We start from the raw sequence: 21,611 nt of genomic DNA, 5'->3' as shown, positions 1-21,611 counted from the left end.
AAAAATGTTATTCCTTGAAATGGACAAATACCTCAGTAGGAGGCCACGGTTCTTCTTAGATGACTGGTGAAAGTGTGACGGAAGGTGAGAGAGTCAAGTGAGGAATTGGTTGTGAAGAGTAATTTGAATTATTTTAGGATTCAGTGGACCAAGGATTGCTGGAAGAGTGAGAGATGGAATTTAGGTAGGTGTGGAAGATTTCTGGCGCAGGCAGGGATTTGAAGGGAGTGGTAGGGAAGGATGCAATTGTATTGGAAGTTACCATTGATCATGAAATGGAGGAATTTAATGCCTTGAACAGTTCTGTAGATGGACATAGTATGAATTGTGTACATTAGGATTTCAGTGGTCGTCAAGGGAGATGACAAAATTAAGATGATGCTTGCAGAGTTTTTTAATTACTACAATCAAATTGTGGAGCAGTACGCAGGTATGGGAATTCAAGTGAAGTCAGTTTTTAGAACTGCAAGTCTGTAAAAGATTCCCACAATAGACATACATGTATATTTATATTTTATTTCTTTTAGATGAGAAATGAATGTAAGCTTATTTTCAAAGGAAATGCAGAGGTCCTTGTAAGATGTGGTGACAGAAATCATGTTGCCTGATTAAAAATAACGGTTGCAGAGCAGTTTTAATTTTAAAGGAAATTATATGGAGGTTTTTTTAATGGATGAGCATACAGGGTAAAGAGAAGGGGCCCAAGAATGGTACTTTGTGGGATGCCTGACGGAAAGGGAAAGCAACAAGAGTAGACAAAGTTGACCACATTTCTCTGGATATGTTGCATCAGGGAAGTCAGAAAGAATGGTTTAAAGATAACTAGATGTTGAAAATGTCTTGAGTATATTCAGTAAAAGAACATGATTGATAGCATTGAAAGCCTCAGAATCACTATAACATATGTTGAGTTTGGAAGAGGCTTCAAGAGCAGAGGTAATGTGATGACGTAAGATGGGGAGGTTTTTCTGTACAGGTATCTTTTCAGAGGAAGCTGTGCTCTTACCTGAGATGTAAGGAAGAGAGACGAAAGACAATCATGAAAGAAGCACTCAGAAAGGATCCAAATAGTGAGAGAGTTTCAATCCCTTTGACAAAATTTGGAGAGTTCAAATGAAGGCTGACTGAGAATTATTCTTTTTGTCAATAAGCCAAGTTTTGGAAAGGGTATTCTCTCTGAAATCACAAAAATCACTATGATGGGAAGCAACAATGGAGAGTTTGTTTTGACATTTCTGATTGTAAAACTTAAATTAATGACTGGGATGAATGTTTACATCACCTGCAAGGAGAACCAAGAAGGCGAGGAAAGTCCACCCCAAAGCAGAATGGAACAGTATAGAGTCAAGTGGATGGAATAGTTGGAGATAGTAGCCATTGAAACTGTGGGCATTGAGACCATTGCACCAGAAATTATATGATTAAAAAATGAGTGTTTTTATATGGATTGAAATCCAGTAATCAGATTGTCTGCAAAAAAGACAAATAGAATCATGAAGATGCACAATATAAAAATTCTTTAGTGCTATTGACTCTTAGATTAGTGGGACATTAGAAGTTAGTCAGAAGTTTTCAGTAAGCAAATTTACTTGGTATCTCCCCATTCCTAGTTATTCCCTAGGACCACCAGAGTTTTACATTTAGATAACATTTTGACTCGGGGTCCTTGTATAAGAGTGAAGAATAGTTGTAAAAAATGCAGTATTGACACTGGAACAAAAGTAAATTTATTATATTTTAATGACAAATATTTGTTATTGCAAAAAAATATTTATGCTTTTGCATTTTGTCCATACATTCAGTAAATTACCTACAGTAAATAATTCAACATAATGTATTCATTTTATGGCAGCAAAATTATTATATTTTTTGTTCCAATTTCAGTTATCAAAAAGTAGGTGTCCAGTGGATGTGGGAGCTTCATCAGAAGAAATGTGGAGGGATTTTAGGTGATGAAATGGGGTTAGGGAAAACTATCCAAATCGTCGCCTTTTTTGCAGGACTTTCATCCAGTTCGCACAAGTCTTCTGTTACTGGATGGTGGGTATTACTGCCAAGTTTCATAAATCTAGGTGTAGTGATGCCATCCATAAATTTATTTTGAGTGAAGCTCTACCAGAAGTGATCATAATTGCAATGATTATTGGTACTGATGTTTTCAAATTATGGCAGGATTTTGGTGATCACTTCAAGCATTTATTTATTTATCACCCCTCCAACATGTGCCAAATTGACCTTTATGTTAAAGATAGCATGAAATAAAATGGACAATCACAAATACTAAGGCCTCCTAGCCAGGTACCAAAACATTACCTACTGTTGACCTTCTTACTCGTAACTGTTTTGCTTCTTTATTTATCTGTGTAATATTTCCCCAAGAACAAGTTTTAATAATGCTGTGTGTAGCAATAACCTCTGTAATTTTTAACTTTCTATTAATTATAATATCTCACAATATAAAAAGCATTGAAAGTTTTTCTGATAACACCAGGAAAATGCTATGAAGCATAAATAACATTTAATTTAAAAAATTGGCTGCACATTTCAACTGTCAAGAAATATAAATATTGACTATTTTTTGACTGAACTCACTTTGAATCACTCAGAATGTGTTGAATTTGGCTTTGAATTGCATATTTGTTTTGTAAGCATAGACATCAATAAATTCTAATTGGGTGTTGTTTTATTAAGAGTTCACCACATTTTGGACCTTTCCCCGTAGAAAGAGTAAATATAATTGCTTAATGCATGTGATCTCAGAATAACTAAACATTTGGCTTGAAGACAACCATGTTTCTTCTAATGCAACACTTTTTTAAATTTAATTTTTAGTTCTAAGTCCTGCAATTTTTTCAGAATTACCGCTTATCACTTAAGAATTTGTCAGTTAAGCCTCTAGATGAGGGCTTATTAAGTTGACTTTTAGCATTTTAGTGACCCCGTTGTGTCATTGACATAAGCTAAATGGTCCATGCTTTCCTGTACTATTAGTATAATGGAGCTTTAATCTTAATATTTTTATTCTAATCAGTTCACATCACAAATCAATTCATATCAGTAATTGCATAGCCTGTTATGTTGAACCAACCTCAAATTTACACTCTTTTAAATTTAACCAAAGCATTTAATTAAAGCAAGGATTGATTCCTCTTCTCTTAAAGGGAAGGATTCAATTTTGAAATGAATCCAGATCAAAAGCTTTACGAACCTAACTCTTTTTATTTATGCAGTGTCATACCACCTGTGAAATAAAGTTTTGTGATTGTAAATTGTGTGTTGTAAAAATATTTTTTCCTTTGATCACACTTGAAACAGGTCAAAAGGTCTAGGACCCTCCCTTATTGTTTGTCCAGCTACAATGTTACACCAATGGGTAAAAGAATTTCATGAATGGTATCCTCCACTTCGTGTTGCCATTATGCACGATTCAGGATCATTTTCCGGTAAGAATAATAGAACTATTTAAATTTATTGTTGGGTAAATGAATAGTGCGGATAATTACTGCATGTATGAGCAGATTTGCAAATTAATGGGTTCTTCTGTTGGTGATGATTAACTTGAAAACAGTGCGAAATCTGTCATTGACTTAGCAAAAAGTATTGGTATAATTTCGATGAAGCATTTTTTGGTGGAATTTATTCTAGTTTCTAAATGAGATGTGATTATGTTTCAGGTAAAGGTGGTAAAGCTGCTCTTGTAAAAAGTGTTCGTGCTTCTGCTGGAGTGATAATTACATCATATGAAGGTTTGTCAAGGCAAGCAGATGATCTCACCCTTCTAGACTGGCATGTAATTGTTTTGGATGAAGGCCATGTAATTCGAAACCCTGATGCCAGAATAACATTGGCTGCTAAAAGACTTCGCACACCTCATCGCCTGCTGCTATCTGGCTCACCCCTTCAAAATAATCTTCGTGAACTGTGGTCTCTCTTTGACTTCATCTATCCAGGGAAATTAGGAACTCTTCCCGTATTCACAGCTGAATTTGCCGTCCCAATAACTCAAGGAGGATATGCTTCAGCATCTCAAGTTCAAGTAATGTCTCTCTTTGTTGTTTTATGTGAACTTGAAGATATATCCTTAAATGTAGGACCTACTGAAGTCATCTGTGATTTATGCATTTTTTCCCTTAGGTTATCACTGGTTACAAATGTGCAACAGTGTTGAAAGATACTATTGCTCCTTATCTTCTGAGAAGAATGAAGAATGATGTGAAAGATCATATAAACTTGCCCACTAAGAATGAGCAGGTGAGCCTTGTCAGAAAATTAGTTTTCTTTCTCCTGGAGTGAATAAATAATTTACCTCATTGTTTTTAGAACTTAATTTCTTCCTTTGACAATTACAACTAGAACATAACTAGTTTACAGTTCAACCTAATTAAATGCTTTAAATCCCACATTATGCATTGGACAATGAAAGTTTTCATGTGTAAATGACCAACTTATGAAAAGCTGCAGTCAGCATGTCAGTTATTGGGATGTAAGCTTCATCATATCAGAAGACAATAACTCAGTACACAAATAATACAGTAACGCAATAAAATCCTATTAACAGTTTAGGGCTGATTCATATTGACTGTGTTTATTTTTTTAATTCCTCCATTGATGGCCCACAAGAACTGATTTTAACAAAACTTAAAATATATTGTCTCACAGACTAACTCTACCTTTGTGACTAACATTTCTGCTGCCTGTTGGAGAAGGTTTAACCTTATATTTCAAAAATAGTTATGAGCTTAAGTGGCCAAGCCTCCAGGGCAGACATGGAGAAAAGCAAAAGCTCCTTTACTCATTTGGAATTACCTTAAAAAATCCATTATTACTTCCACTGTAAATGATGTATGCATAGTGAGCGCTGTATGATTAGTGATTTCATATTAAATTAAATACAGGCCAGAATAATTTCCATAGTTTGGTAAAAAAGAATATATTCAATAAAATACAGATTCATGTCTATCAAGCAAGAAAATGCCTTTAAGAAACTAGTTTAAGGTTATTTTTAATTCAGGAAAAATCTTTTTGAGGTTGGACAGCATATTTGAATCTGTTGCACTTTGTAAAAATTTTTATTGCATCAAATTATTATCAGTTAAATGTATTAATTTTATCATTTTGTTTTCAGGTGCTGTTTTGTCGACTAACAGATGAACAACGAGAAGTATATCGAGAATATATTAAATCTGGGGATGTTGACAGGATCCTTACTGGCACCTTGAAAATTTTTGTTGGTCTTATTAACCTGCGAAAGATATGTAACCATCCACATCTTTATACTGGTGGACCAAAATTATTTAAATGGGTGAGGAATCCTTATTAATAGCTGTGAGATCTGTATCAATTCGCTATGATGAACAACAATGTTTTTTCACTCATCAAGTCTGCATCATTATGCTTCCTGGCTTAAAATTATTTACATATTAACAATTATGCCATTATATAATTCTTGTTACAAAATAGGCATCCTTGTCAAGGATCATTATTCCACTATAAGTTGCTGTTTGTACCCTATGTATAAGTCAGAAGATTGATTTTGGTAGAAAATATATTTGTCATGTCTAACTATGTCTAAATAAATTTTAAATGCCAAATAACCAATTTATGGCACAAGAAATGGGTTTGAAAAAATAGAAATTTAGATAACTCAATAAATTACCTTCTGTAAAATAAATATTGAATTATTGCAAAAGAGTTTTCAAAATAATATTGTATATGTTTAATCCTCTTGTTTTTTCATAATATGGTTGGGAGCTCCAACTTGACCATCTTTGTAACGTTTACATGTTTTTACATAGTATCTTGCACTGTACTTTTTGTAACCAGTGACAGAGGACCTAAATAACTTTTAAAGATCTTAGTAAGGAAAATCAAATAACCTTTACTGTTGAAATTCATCATGCATGACCTGAAATATGAAATAATATGGCAGAAATCCAAACATAAAACTATAATATAGATTTTTTTACACAGATGTGTTTAATTTGCATTCATTCAATTATCTGCTCATTTCAAATAATGCGTTTTCTTTTCTATATTGACATGCTTAGAATTTCACTGGAAAATACTTGTAGTTAACTTGAATCCATAACATTTAATCACATAAAATCAAATAACTTAGTGTTCAATATGGTTTTAATATCTAGGACAATGAAGACACTGTTCCTGAGACTGAACGCTATGGTTACTGGGACAAGTCTGGAAAGATGATAGTTGTGGAAAATTTGCTAAGAATCTGGCATCGGCAAGGCCATAGAGTGTTACTCTTTACACAAGGAAGACAGGTATAAAATGTTGAAAGGGCTAGCATAAGATTTTTAGTGTGATCCTTAAAAATAATATTTTCTGCAGCAAACTAGACTATAAGATAATGATAGAAATCCATGTTGTATAATAATAATATTTTATTGTCCACTGACCATACATATCATGTAGATATAGAAGTCGTCAAATACAAAGAAAAGGACAAAATACAGGTACATTTTGACGCTATGAACTTGCTTGAAGAAATGAGCTTATACATTGAAGTGTGTATTAAAACACAATGCATTTTAACTGCTTGTCATTTAAAAATTCATTTAATGAATGATAACACTTAATTAGAAGGAGTTTCCTGAGTTTCAATTTGAAATTGCATAATTTATCATTCGTTTTTAATGAGTGTGGTAATTTGTTAAAAATTCTTACACCCATTGCCATTGGACTTTGTAAATGAAATTGCTGATTTATGATAACTTGTGTGGATGTTGTGGTGATTTCTTTTTGAATAAGAGTGAATATTACTATTTGCGTAAAATAAATGGGTATTATTTTTGATGAAGATAGACATGGCAAACATATACATAGATGGAATGGTGAGAACATGTAATTGTTTGATTAAGGGCCTACATGGTGTCCTATTAGCAGCCCCAAGAACACATGTAATAACTTTTTTGAATTATGAAAACTGTGCAACATGTGCACTGATGATCCCCAGGACACTATTCCATATGATGCCCTGGAGAAAAAATTAGAATAATACAAGAGTTTTAATACCTCTAGAGACACTTTGTTATGCAGGAACCAAATAATGTACATCACAGTGTGCAGTTTAGAACACAGATTATTGACATGAATTATCCACCCACCAGTTTGTTGAACATGTAGGCCTAGGAACTTATAGTTGGATGCACAAATAGCATTGTTAATATTTAAATTCTTGCAATATTGCCCGATTAAATAAAAGGGACTGTGTATTTTTGCAATTTAATTAGTCTTTTATCACAACACCTGTACCAGACACAGTCTAAGACCTTTTTAGAAGCCTTTGACTACTCTTATCAGAACTGATAAACTTAAAATCATCAGCAAATATTATGAAAGTAATGCTTTGATCATTTCTATTTATTAATGGTAGGTGATTGATAAATAACAAAAATAACTTAGGTCCTAATATTGAGCTCTGCAGAACTGCCTTGCCAACAGGATAGGAATTTAACATATGTTTTATAGATTTCAATGTTATTTGCACTTCTTGTGATCTTTCAAATAAATAATATTGTAGCTACGGCTACAATATTATTTATTTGGAAGGCTATACCTCTAACACCCACTCTATTAGCCTTACTCAAAAGGAGGGAATGGTCAATGAGATCAAAAGCACTCATGAGTGCTGACTCCTTAGATTTGCCTTTATAATAACCTCATGCAAATCAGAGATAACTTGGAATTCATCAGGAAACCCTACTAATCTAAAAAAAATAGCTCCAATAGTTAAGAAAACTAAGAGATATTGATCTTTTATTGTTTATTTCCTTTTTTTTTCATCTTTATTTTTGTTTACTGGTATTTGTACTTTGTGCTTTGTATTGCTAATTTTTCATTGTTCAGGAAATATTTCACATTTCATGGACTCATTTATTAGATGAGTGAGGGGTTCATTTATATAGCCCGTGGATTCCAACCACTGTCCAGGTATACCATCTATCCATGTAGACAGTTTTTTTTAATCTTCTGAAGGCAGACACCTCTTTATGATCACAGGGATAGAGAAATAATGTTTCTGGGATGCCATTTTCATGAGCAGTTATCTGCCTTGGAATATTTCCCTGGGTTTCTGTATAACTTAAAAAAAGATTCATTTATTCTATTTGCAATAATTTTGGTATAGGTGATAATAGTACTAGTTCTATCATATGCATCAGGAATTGAGCTATCTACCCTTTTACTAGTTTCCTTTGTTATTATTTTCCATGCATCTTTATTTTTATTATAGGCTATGAGCAGCTTGTAGTTATTGTACCATGTCTTATTTACCCTGATAAGGGGACTACGTACACTCTCTCTTCATTTTGAGATAATCAGACCTATAATCTAGGGTATTTGACAATTTACAGAATCCAGTTTTTCCCTCACTTTTCTAGAGTGTGCAATGATGTCATCAAAAAGCCAAGGCTCTCTCTCTTGTACTTCAGACACTTTTCTTTCACTCTAACAGTTGGAATAAAAAATTCAAATAAATGACAGAATTTGAGTAAAAATAATTGAAGCTGGTTTCATAGGAGTTGGCAGAGTAAACTTCTGCCCTAGTCTCTTTTTTCAATGCATTGATAAAACTCAATATTGCTCCCAGAATTAACCTTTTTGGAAATAAACCTGTCTGGTTGATACAGTCTGTCCAAGGTTAATGTAGTTGCCAGAATACAATGGTCAGACAGTCCTGGATCAGACACATGTGAAGCACTTTTTGAGGGATTGTAATTTGTAAGTGCATTGACAATATGTGTTTTGGGTGTACTTGTCACTCTAGTAGGCTGTAAAATTAGTGTTTTCAGACCTTAAGAACATCGCCAAACTCTGATTTTTGGATAGAGTCAAAAAGAAAATTACAATCAGTAACGGGTTAGAATAACATTTCTCTCTGGAAGATACATTAATTTCAATACTTTATCCAGTTTTTCTGTAAACAATTTAATATCACTATAGGGATAAACCCCAAATTATACAAATTCACAATTATCACATTTCCAGTTACAAGCCACCCATTCAAAGCATAATTCTTCAGTATAGGGTACCTTCATCTCACGTGCATCCAAAGCTACATTTTTGTTAGCGAAAATAGCAACAGCACCATTTTTACGCTTAGTTCGGGAAAAACTGAATACACAGTAGACATCACTAATTTTAATAGAACTTATTTCTTCATCACTAATTCAATTCTCAGATAAGCATAGAAAATCCGGTGCATTACCTTGCAAATATACTTCAAGTTCGTTTACTTTATTTCTGAGGCACTGAATATTCAAGGTGTATATCAAAATAGAACTGGCTTTCATTAACTATGTCTTTGTGTTGGGCAAACCTTCAGAAAAAAAGATAATTACCATATTTCTTCAAATCTAAAACACACCTTTCTTTAGTAAATGTACCCCTCAAAAATCGGGGTGCATCTTAGATTTGCAGGTTAAGATCAGATGTAAGAACGGGTGAGAGACAACATGTGTGACCCGCACAAATACGCTGTATTACTCCCGAGCATCATAGCGGTGTGCCAGTAAACATGTAGGCTTATTACAAGGAGATTTAAAGGAAATGAAACAGATGTCTTAGTAATCGATTGCAAAAGGAACTTTAGTAAAAGCACAGTAATGGAAAAGTGGGTACTAGGTAATGCTATTGTTAAGGTTGCTCTTATTTGTTGTTTCGATGCAATGTTTGGTGATCCCTTTAATTGTCGTCTTTTTTGTCTGAAGTGTTGGACGAATCACTTTGCTCCCACTGAGCATCTGAACAGAATATAGGTGCGTGTAAACGCATGTTGTGAAACTGGAGAAAGGGATAGACCGAGTTATAACCTACGGGTAATGAAAATACATGTACTTTCATCATCCTCGTCGGCAAAGACGTCATCTTCATCATCCTCCTCCCAAAGGACGTCATCTTCTATACCATTCATTTTATTGCTGATACAGCTTTTCTTGAAAGTCTTCACAATCTTTTCCTCAGAAATGGTTCTCCAAGCCGCAAAAACTCATCTTGTGACTTTGTTAGGAGAAGCTTGCTTGATTTTTCCTATAGCAGTCAACTCACGCTCAGGTGCAGACAACTATGAAATGTGTTATTCTTGGAGTCGGTCCTTGAATGGCTTATCAACGACAACATCCATCAGTTGCAAAGCAGTTGTCATTCCTGCAGGAATAACCACAAGTTCTGACTTCACCCTTCAGGTTTCATATTTCTTGCATCAGTAAGAGAGCCCCAGGAAGAGTCCAGTACAAGCATAGAGGGCTGATTCAAACAGTCACCTGATCTGTGACCACACATGGTGTTTAACCTGTCAATCCTTAATTATTCTGTCATTCAGTCTTTTTCTAGGGCCCAAACAGTGACATCTTTTGTGAACCACTCTCCTTTTGGGATCGTTTTTCTTTTTAAGATAAGAAATGGCAGCAACTTTCAGCCATCAGATGTAGTGGCCAACATCACAGTTACTCGTAGTTTTTCATGCATTGTTGTCTTCAGAAGAAATTCTTGGACCCCATTCCTCTCAAGGGTCTAATTTGGTGGCAAATCTAAGTAAATTGCCATCTCGTCTGCATTAGTCATGTCCCCGACATGGAATTCCCTTTTTTTCGAAGATCAAGTACGTGATTTTGGTAAGACACCAATTTGTATTTGAAGTTTGGGGTAATATACTTCGCACTGCCCCATTATTTTTACGTAAATTGTAATACATTTTTATTTTGCTGCTGCCGTAAAGAGGATTGCAGTTAATATGAAATTTTTCCTTGGATTTTGTTCAATGGAATTCTGGTTTTGAATTGAAGGTCCCTCAATAAAAGGTTATCAAATTGATAGATCCCCCTTAAACACATAATAGTAAATTGTAATACATTTTTATTTTGCTGCTGCCGTAAAGAGGATTGTAGTTAATATGAAATTTTTCCTTGGATTTTGTTCAATGGAATACTGGTTTTGAATTGAAGGTCCCTCAATAAAAGGTTATCAAATTGATAGATCCCCCTTAAACACATAATAGTAAATTGTAATACATTTTTATTTTGCTGCTGCCGTAAAGAGGATTGCAGTTAATATGAAATTTTTCCTTGGATTTTGTTCAATGGAATTCTGGTTTTGAATTGAAGGTCCCTCAATAAAATGTTATCAAATTGATAGATCCCCCTTAAACACATAATAGTAAATTGTAATACATTTTTATTTTGCTGCTGCCGTAAAGAGGATTGCAGTTAATATGAAATTTTTCCTTGGATTTTGTTCAATGGAATTCTGGTTTTGAATTGAAGGTCCCTCAATAAAAGGTTATCAAATTGATAGATCCCCCTTAAACACATAATAGTTTATAGACTAAAATAATATGCCATTGATAAAAAATTTAACTGAAAATGAGAAATTTGTTTAAAAAAATCAGTATGAGTTATTTGCTCACCAGTTGCATCATAATTCTGATTTCATGTACCATGCTTAATGCCATGTAGAAATAGTTATTTAAAGCAGCATTAATAGAATGCGGTTATTAAACCTTCAAGTCATTTGAATTTGCATCCAAGATTGATTAATATTGGTATGCATTCAGCATAGAGAAGGATTAAAAAATATAATCTACCTTCCAATTTATTTTTAAAAGCTTAATAGTAATTAAAGTCCACCTTTCTCTCACCCCTCTTTAGTCATGCCTTAACTCTCCATTGCCTGGTTTTCACTATACATTTTAGGGGTATAATGGCAAGGATCAAACTTGTGTCACAGAATCAAGAATTAAACACTTCCCATGAGGCTAATATACTTGTATTTGCTGGTAAATGCATCATTAGTAATGTACTTCAGCCAGTTAGCTTCTTTTTCTCATTTTAAAAAGGAAATATCTATCTTGAAAACTGGCCAAATGGATTATTTTCCAAGAATATAAATGTCATGATTTTTTAGTATCTTTCATTACACAGAATTTTAAAATTTGCATTTTTTTAACAGAATTTTGAGAGTCAGAAAGTATTCAGAGCTAAAGAATTAGTTATTATAATATTTAGTATGGGATTTCAGGGTATCTTGAGTTATGTTATTAAGGGCTTGTGAGTACAGTAGTGTGTATTCCCAGGGTTCATCAAAAACCTAATGTAAGCTGGTGGACTAATAATTATACAAAATTTTATGGTGATTTCCCAACCCCCTCCTCCCCAGGCATCCATTTCTTGTCAGATGTTTCTTAAGGTTTGATGAAAAAATATTTCAAATTTAGTGGAACACACAAATTATCTTAATTTTTGTTTCATCATTTTACAAATTTTCTCTGTTGATAAAGTTCTCACTCATTTGTATTAATATATTTGAATTCCATATATTGATTTAATGGAGTTGAATTGCTAACTATTTTCACTAAGTAATCTTTAATATTTGAATTTTCAGATGATGTGCATTTTAGAGAACTTCCTCATTCAACAAGGATATTCTTACTTGAAGCTTGATGGCGCAACTAGTGTTGCTTCAAGGCAACCTTTGATCAGTGAATTTAATCAGGTAAAATATATTCACTTAAAATATTTGCTGAATTTTCAGCTTATTTCTTTGGCAGGTGGTTGATAGTTTGCTTCTAGAACATTCCTTACTCTGATGTTGAGAGCAAAGAGCTCAGAAGCATGCCCAGTGCACGTGATGCTTTCTTTCACATCTTTTATGTGTCCCGTACCAGTGTGTCTCGAACATAATTTATCTTTTCTCTCTTGCTTCCCCATCCTACATATTTTCACTCTCATATTTACTCTCCCAAGTTTTTTCTAGGTTCGACCATGATCATTAAAATTTGCATGAGATAGTAATATTTTTCAGGCTGTAGGGCTGATGATAATGCTTCATATCCTCAAAATTTTTGCATGCTGATCCTAAGTTGTAAAAAGCATGACATTAAGTGAAGGCACAAGTTTTTTGTAATTGCTATTCCGAGTGAATGACAGTTGGGGTTTACTGCACAAGGTTTGTCCAATAAATATGCAAACTGAGGCTATAAAAACTTTATTTTGCAAACTTTAGTCTACATTAATTTGGTCCCCTTCAAAGTATTCTCCATTCATTGCTGTGCGCTTATTTCATCTTCTTTTTCACTTTTTAAAGTACCCTTGGAAGTCCTTGGCAGTTAAGCTTTTTAGTTTTCTCACTGTTTCTTGCTTTATTGTGTCCACATCTTTCCAGTGATGTCCCCTCATCACATTTTTGCATTTTGGGTAAAGGAAAAAGTTGCAGGGGGTGAGATCTGGCAAATGAGAATGATCAAGGATGGTGATTGAATTTTTTGCCAGAAACCGGTGAAAAATCAATGTAGAATGTGCAGGTGCATTGTCATGGTGAAGTATCCATCTATCATGTTCGGTTAAAATAGTGTGCTTCGTATCAGCTATCATTCAAATAGTTTTTCGATGATTGGTATGGACAAGGGACCGCACACGATCAATGTTGTCATAAACACAGATGGTTGAAGGTAGTCCCGGCCTTCCATCATCCGTGCGTCTTGTCAGCCATCTTTAAAATGCCTAATCCACTTGAAAATGGATGTTTTCTTTGGAGCATTATCACCATAAATAACTGCCAGCATTTCACTGATTTCTTGATAACTTTTACTGCACTTCACCAAAAAACTTGATGCTAATTCATTGCTCCGTTATTTCATCATTTTCCATTTTCGACCAACAGTAAAAACAAGGACAACAGAAACTAACATAACTGGCACTATTCGCACCGCTCGACAATCTGCCAAGCACAGACAGCTTGGGCCTCAGGCAACTAGTGTTGCTAGTAGGTGGGGCTAAAGTCCGCGTCGTGGCCACCAGATTGCAGCAGTTGGCGCATTTATTGCACCTACCAATATGTATGTTTAAGCGGTTTCTAAAATCTGGTTGTGTCGCATATGTATAACAGAATATTATCATCATTTGAATGTTTGGCTTCATTGTAGGTTTCAGTTGAAATTACTGTTTTCTAATCAAAAGTGTTTATTAAATTTTCATTTCCATTTTTTATTGTGCAAAAATTTAATTTATATTATATTGTTAGCTTAATGTGTAATGTATTATGTGGTATAAGTATTGATTTGAATCTAGGATTACATCAGTGGCAGCAGCTGAAAGTTGAAACATGTTCAATTGCAAAGAAACTGAGGAAGATACCACGACGTTAACTTTTGTGGAGTTATCTGCTAATGAATGCACATTAAAATTCAACAATTTCAAAGTATGAATAATGTTCACGCGTTGAAATTGTTGCAGTGATATGTTCATTTTTCCTATGCTTGCTTGTATGATGAAAAACTCATTCTACAAAGGTGTTTCTTCATACTGGGGAACAGGAAAAAGTCATATGGAGCTATAAGGAGGATGAGGAACACATTTCACAGTGATTTTTCTGAGATATTTAGCAACAGCTTTTGCAGTGTAGTGGTGTGGTTATTGTGGTGCATTCTCCAGCCAGTCTCATTGAAATTGGTCCTTTTGGATTGATTGGAGACTGATATGGAGACTTGGAGACTCTTCATTCATCCTAATAGTATGTTCCATTTACAGTTGTGTACGCTTGTATGACATGCTGGTACACCATTCCCTGAGTATGAAAAATAAGATGACTTTGACTTTCCTTTGGAGAAGCCACCATTGTGGCTTTTTTTAGTGTTGATGATACCGGAGATTTCCACTCAGAGCTTTGCTATTTGCTCTCAAGATCAAATTGATTCAGCCAAGTTTCATTTACATTGATAACCTTCCAAAGAAGCACGTCTTTCTGTAGAATCAACTTCGACCGTGAACCAACCTGCAAACTAACATCCTGTTCTTGGGGTGCAAGCCGTCTTGAATCCCAGTGCATGAAAACATATCAAATGTGTAATTGTCCTCTTACCAATGGGTGTGTGGCACCCAATAAAATTAAGTATTTCTGATGGTTTTTTTAAGTTATCCGAAGCAACAGTGATGTTAATGTTTACTTCCATTAGAGCAGTGATCCCACCTTCCTTTCAAATTGATTGTCATATCTCTTTAATCATTTAAAAAAAATCTTCTACCTGTGCTGTAAAAAAAAAGTCTTTCCATAAGTTTCATGTAGCATCGCATAGACTTTGGCTGTCAGTTTGTTCAAGCAGAAGCAAAATTTCACTGTAGGATTATGTATAATCCCCATCATAGGCAAACTGAACTTGCTTCAACTTGCAGCAGCTGCCTTATCTATGAAATACATGGTATTTCAATAAATAAATCTATTATTGACGACCTAAGATTCAATTCATAGCATCATGGTCAGTTCAACCTGAAGATGACACCATATATCGAAACCTAGGTCATCAATACAAGATTTATATTTGGAAATAATCAATGTTTATCTAAGCCATGAATCTTTTCTCCAAGTAACAATGGAAACTGTCTCCTGAATCAATTAAACCTATGCCACGTGTACATTTATATTACACATTGAATTAACAGTATAACAAAACTACAGTTTTCAATCCTAAGGTCAATTTCATAGGTGATGTTAAGAGTTCATTCAATACTAAGCCCAACGGCATGTGAAATTTACGCATCAGAGTTGGGGGGTTCCATTCCCTGTGCCACCTATGGTTTTCCAGAAAGGCCTGGTACTCAAAGAATCACACAGCTTGGGTGAAGCTGACGGTGCCCAGAGGTACACCTGGGGATCAAACCTGGGACCTTTGGTCTGTAGCCCGAAGCTCTACCACTTGGATGACCATAACCCATGACATAATAACCTAAAATTAAATTTTTAGGCTATATTTGTGCAAATAAAAAATTCATGAAAACTCTTTATGGAAAAGCCTTTGTAATCATTTATAAGGGTTGTTCTAAAATTATTACTGAAACGCTTGCTAAAATGTCTTCACAAAGATATATTTTAGTAATTTTATATCCTCATTGCCTGTCATTGAATGTATGTATTGTGGTTTTCTTTGTTTATTATTCACTCAGCTGTGGTGCCTATGCTGTCATGGAATAAGCTCAAATAACATAAGAACATTAACTATATCATTATCATTCCCCATGAACTTTCTTCTGTACCCTTTTTTAAATGCTAGTATTGCACTTGTTCTATATTTATTATAATTACATGTGAGTACAATCTTTTTAATGTCATAGATACATAAATTTAACCTAATTTTGTCACTCATTTATAAAATAATTGCTGTGAGTTTGATATTTAATGATTTTTCTCTTTGTATTTAGAGGAAAATCAACTTTTTTGTTGCAAACCGTGAGAAAAGTAAATGGATAAATATGATGTGGCCTATGCATAACTTCTTCCGTTGCATTGATGCTGTGCATGAGAAAATTATAGGTCAGGTACCGTTTCGACAGGCCATATTTTGTTCATATTATAACTTATTTTTTCAAGATTCTTGTTTAATTGAATTCTAACACACAAATAGCCATCCATTCCTAAAACCTTTAGCATTATAAAACTACGAATTAATTATTGGAAAATAATACACTGACACTTTTCTAGGAATGAATTACTGATTTTATTCAACTTTATTTATTGCTTTTAGAGGATAGTATCTTTAATCGGCCGCATATTTGCTTGTGATTATGATAAAACATTTGGTCAAGGTGTAAAATCAGGGTTAGTTCCTTTTTCAACAGGCCTCATATTATTCATATCAATTGGTTATAATTATTTTTCAATAGTGAAGAGGTTCTTATTTCCATCAATTTTAAAAATGATCAACAGACTTTTTATTTTCTGATGTGATAAGCTCAGCTCCATGAATTATTATGCTTTTGGTTTACCAACAGAAGTGGTTCTTTAAAATTACTTAAAATAACAATGGAGTTGTTGACTTATCTTAGTTGAAATAAAGTCATTGAAAATCAAAGAGAAGCTGAATATTCTGCAAGCAGAACGAACATATGCACATGTGACAGGAAACCTTACAATGCGAGAATCACTCTTAAAATTTTTTAGTGTTTGGCCTTAATACACTTACTACTGCTGTTATTATAAGCAAATTATCAAAATTTAAATTGTTCATTTTATTAAAATCCTATGATGTACTTCATTTATTAAACATGAAAATACAATCATAAATTTTTTTTATTCCTACCTCAGTTTTTCACAAACGTTGATTTTACGTATTATTCCTGAGGTACCTTAAAAATGTAAATTTTTAATTTCCACTGTATTAAGGTTCTGTGGAAGTATTGTTCAGGAAGTGTGTTACTCAGGATTGCTACAAATCCTGATGGTGTGTTTCTTTTAATTTATATTTTTCAGGAGTTCTAATGACTCATAGAAGAAAAGCATCTTTATTTCATCATCTTTTATGATATTGTTTCAGAACTCCTCCCACTTTGTGTTCCTGTTAACAACCCGTGTCGGTGGACTTGGCATAAACCTCACTGGAGCCAATAGAGTACTTATTTATGACCCTGACTGGAATCCTGCAACAGATACACAAGCCCGTGAACGTGCTTGGCGTCCAGGACAGCAACGCCATGTTACAGTTTATAGATTGGTTACAGCTGGGACGATTGAAGAGAAAATATATCATCGGCAGATCTTCAAACAGTTTTTGACTGATAGAGTGCTCCGTGACCCTAGAAGGCGGAGGTTTTTTAAATCTAATGACTTGTATGAATTATTTACTCTTCATGAAGATGGAGATGATTTAGGGAAGCGTGGAGCAAAAACAGAGACTTCTGCCATTTTTGCTGGCACTGGATCAGAAATTTGTGTTTCTACCTCTTCTTCCTCAAAGAAAAGAAAGGGCAATGAAGCCCATTTGAAAGAAAATTCTGGCGATGGTAAAAAAGTATTACAGAAACATAAAAAATTACCATCGATCTCTGCAAATGATGAAAAGTGTCCCCCTATGAAATTGGTAAAGAATAAATTTTCCATTCCCAAGAAAATCAAATCAAGTAGTAAAACTCCCGATTCCAATGGGAAAGGTGTTAGTGAATTAACAAATCAGGATGATGACATCTGTAAAGATCAAGTAATCACATTTTCCAAAGATAAAATTGAGATGATGAAAAAAATGGCTCAGAATTTAAGTGAAAAAATCGGGAAGCAAATGAAAAATGTTCAAATTTCAACTGAGAGTGAGAAGTGCAATCAGGGGAAAGGGAGGGAGTCCGATACCTGCGTACTTAAAATACATTCCAGTGTTTCAAAAAGGAAAGAGGAAAAAGTTCACGCGGAAAAGCAAAGAACTAAATCGCATGAAAATGATGTTTGTGCTAGTTTAGTAGATAAGCAAGTTTCTTGTGACCGAGTCGAGAAAAAAAAGAAGCATCGATCCCGAAAGAAAGATTGTGTCTTTGAAGGGGAAAAAGTAGCTCACTTAGTTAGTGTTGGAGAAGCATCATCCAAATCCAATGATTGCAATGAGGAAGATGGAGAGGACTTGAACCAAAGCCAAGATGACTATGTGTTGAAAAAATTATTTTCTAAGTCAGGTATGTATGATCTATTTTCATCACTGGAGTATTTACTAATCTTGTGATACTAGAAAAAAAAATGTATGATAATGTTTTGAGAAACATTTCTGCTCCACATGTACCTTAAATGGATTACATTATTATAAAGCTTTCACGATTGAATGTGTTGAAATGCAGAAGTGAAAATGAGAGTGAAGTAATGCATTAAGTAGATTTGCTGATGGAAAATAATCTGTAATGTTTGCAGTGAAATAAGATAATGAAGGAAAAGCTTACTATAGTGAAGTGCAGAAATTTCAACAACCTCTTTTTCCCACTCTTAGCCTAAATATTGTTATGAGGTAAACGAAGCGCTGTGCAATAACCTTGTCAGGCCTCCCTGAAACCTAACCCTTAATTAACAGCCTAAGAAGTTAGCATCCCTCCTCGACGAGATGAACCTCTGTTATTTCCCTTGCTCTCTTATTGAAACCCTAGTAAGAGAAAACAAAAGCAGCATACAAACTCTGATTTCATGGATACTTCAAAACTGCTTACCATATTTTGTAAAAAGTGTCATTTTTTAATTAGTATTTGAAAATGAAAATCCAAGTCTATTAAAAAAATTACTGCCCAACTGGGGGAGACTGAAGAAAATTTCATCATCATTTTCCCTTTCAATGATTGGTCTCCTCCATATTTTGTGTTTATTTAAAGAATTTAAGCCATTAAGCAAATGAATAACTGATTGAAGCACTTTTCCACTTGATAAAATTTCTTATTTTACGGCTGGGTTTCAATGTATTACATCATCATGATGAAGATGCAATGATGGGTTGTTTCGATGTATTACATCATCATTATGATGATGTAATACATCGAAATGCAGTCACAAAATAAAAAATTTTGTCAAGTGGAAAGAAAAGTGCTTCGATCAGTTATTCATTATGTTCGATTCGATTAGTAGCGTATCTTTTCTCAATACCCTTCATATCTCTGAGGTCTGCTTGGAACAAATTTTTACATTAGTTTTCTGGTGATATTACTATTCAAAGGGTATCTTGAAGTTATGACGGGAAGCAAATGTGAGCGGAGGCTATCTTATTTAAACATCAGAAAGATTCTCTGCTCCATTTTGACATTTTCTAAATGCCTGATCTAAAAAAAAAACCTTTATTTGACTTTATTTTAGACCTTTTGAGAAATAAAAGTTAAATTTCATCTCTTTAAAAATTATACCTTTTACTTTCATACAATAAATTTAAAAGGATATTAATGTGAATTAATTTGACTTATTGCAATCTTTACCTTCAGGACTTCAAACTGCCCTTCGCCATGATGTGATAATGGACGGTGGTGATGCAGACTATGCTCTTGTTGAAGGTGAGGCAGAAAGAGTGGCCCATGAAGCTGTTAAGGCTTTGAAAGAATCCAGGAGAAGCTGTTGGACTGCCAGGTCAGGTGTCCCAACTTGGACTGGACAAAATGGAAGTATTTGCCAAAGTCCATCAAAGGTTGGAGGAGAGAAGCCAAAGCCGTTAGTATATTTCTTTTGCATACTTTGATATGGATAAAAGTTATGGCTGTAAAAAATTTTCCTATATTTTTAACTAAAAATGTTGTTAATTAGTTAGTTTAATTTTTAGGAGTATTTGCTTAATAATATACTCTTTTTTAAATGATTATGCATAGTAAATTAGTTTGAATATATTGGTTATTATTTTGGTGTATTAAGATGTACCACAGTTATCACGCATTTTCTATAGCCTTGTGAGATGTCCTACCCTGACATAGGATCCATGTGATCTCATGATTTTTTTTATTTGGGGTGGACCACTTTTAGATATCCTTAAAGGAAGTGTAGAAGTACGAAAATATTTGAGCTAATCAAATTGAATTTTAAATATTTTCTCATCACCCTGAACCTCTAGGAACTCTCCACCCCTGAACTCTGTGGGAGATATTTTTAATAATTCATTCTGCCTAGACATTTGTAGAGACCCACAAAATATGTGATGGCATGGGAGCTTGCTAAAAGAACATAGAGAGAGAGATTTAATTTTTGTAATATACAAAATAGTACATAATTGTGAAATCACCCTGAAAAACATTTAGAAAGTCATTTTAAAAGCAGAAATGTATGTACTTTACCAAGGAAGGCTCTTTGCAGCAGTGATGTTTTAGCTCAGAGAAGTCCTGGTACTACTTACAATTCCATTGATTTCTATGAACCAGACTCTATTTGATGGAATAAGTTAATCTAACTTACTCTGCATTTTTAGCTTTCAGTTGGCATTGAAAACTAATGCTCACAAAATATAAAGAAAGAATCATTGTAATGGTTAAAAAGCCTACTTGTATTCAAAGATATGAATAGACATATGCCAATAGAAGTGAAGTAAATGCTTTGAGCACCATTGAAAAAAATGTTTTCGAATGTGAGAATTTTTGCCTATAGAATTTATGTCATGGACAGTATCATCTTTATTTAACAACCCATAGATTGGTTTGCAGCAATCATTTCGCTTCTCTACCCATCCTGTTTTCATAGCAGTGTCTTTATTATGTGAAAGTAGGAAATGTAGTCCATAAAGTCCTTGTTCATTTGGATTTTTGGATTTATTACATTCCAGATTGCAGGACGTTAAAAAGGAAGTGCCCTTCCATGATGTTTTTTTTCACTTCCAGGAAATTTACCATGTTTATGGGTTGAAAACAACAAATGAAATTATATTTTAAGTACTCTTACATTATTACTATTACCGTAAAAAGTTTCAAATTGTTAAGTTCCATCCCCCCTCCCCACCAAAACCTCCACAAATAACTTTACTTTGGCTACAAAATGGCTCATTTCTGAGTTTGTTTCTCAAAATTTTCATCCAGAAAATTGAGTTATACAAGATAAAATTATTGTAAATAAATTTAGTGTTTTTAACATCAAAATTATATGTAAGGAAAAACCATTATGAAAAGGATAAATTTTGTGAACAGATCAATTTGGTTTGTTTATTACAGTTGTCAGCAATTTTTCAATTTCTGTAAGGAATATTTTATCTTTTATAACTTTAGAAACAATATTCACATAGATTTAATAGTATTTATAGTCTCATCAGAACTAATGCCTTAGCAAATGTCATAAACCTCTCTAACTGTCAAATCAGTGCAAGTTGATTTCAAAAAAAATTTCCACAATATTTGGGATGATGAAAA

The 21,611-nt window shown here is 33.8% G+C and overlaps 1 protein-coding gene across 1 annotated transcript in view; it reads left to right on the top strand.

Moving 5' to 3' along the window:
* LOC139690839 (DNA excision repair protein ERCC-6-like) overlaps positions 1-21,611 on the top strand; it is a 32,744-nt gene that overhangs the window by 9,518 nt on the left and 1,615 nt on the right. Inside the window, exons 9-17 of the mRNA XM_071588433.1 lie at positions 1,885-2,040; positions 3,316-3,443; positions 3,675-4,036; positions 4,135-4,251; positions 5,126-5,302; positions 6,144-6,281; positions 12,397-12,507; positions 17,318-18,440; positions 19,716-19,938. Coding sequence (XP_071444534.1) covers positions 1,885-2,040; positions 3,316-3,443; positions 3,675-4,036; positions 4,135-4,251; positions 5,126-5,302; positions 6,144-6,281; positions 12,397-12,507; positions 17,318-18,440; positions 19,716-19,938 — 2,535 coding nt within the window. The remainder of the gene's footprint in view (positions 1-1,884; positions 2,041-3,315; positions 3,444-3,674; positions 4,037-4,134; positions 4,252-5,125; positions 5,303-6,143; positions 6,282-12,396; positions 12,508-17,317; positions 18,441-19,715; positions 19,939-21,611) is intronic.

This window comes from Hetaerina americana, unplaced genomic scaffold, assembly GCF_022747635.1.
Source record: "Hetaerina americana unplaced genomic scaffold, ioHetAmer1.1.p SCAF_3, whole genome shotgun sequence".
Taxonomy (NCBI): domain Eukaryota; kingdom Metazoa; phylum Arthropoda; class Insecta; order Odonata; family Calopterygidae; genus Hetaerina; species Hetaerina americana.
This window is presented reverse-complemented; position numbering and strand designations above follow the sequence as displayed.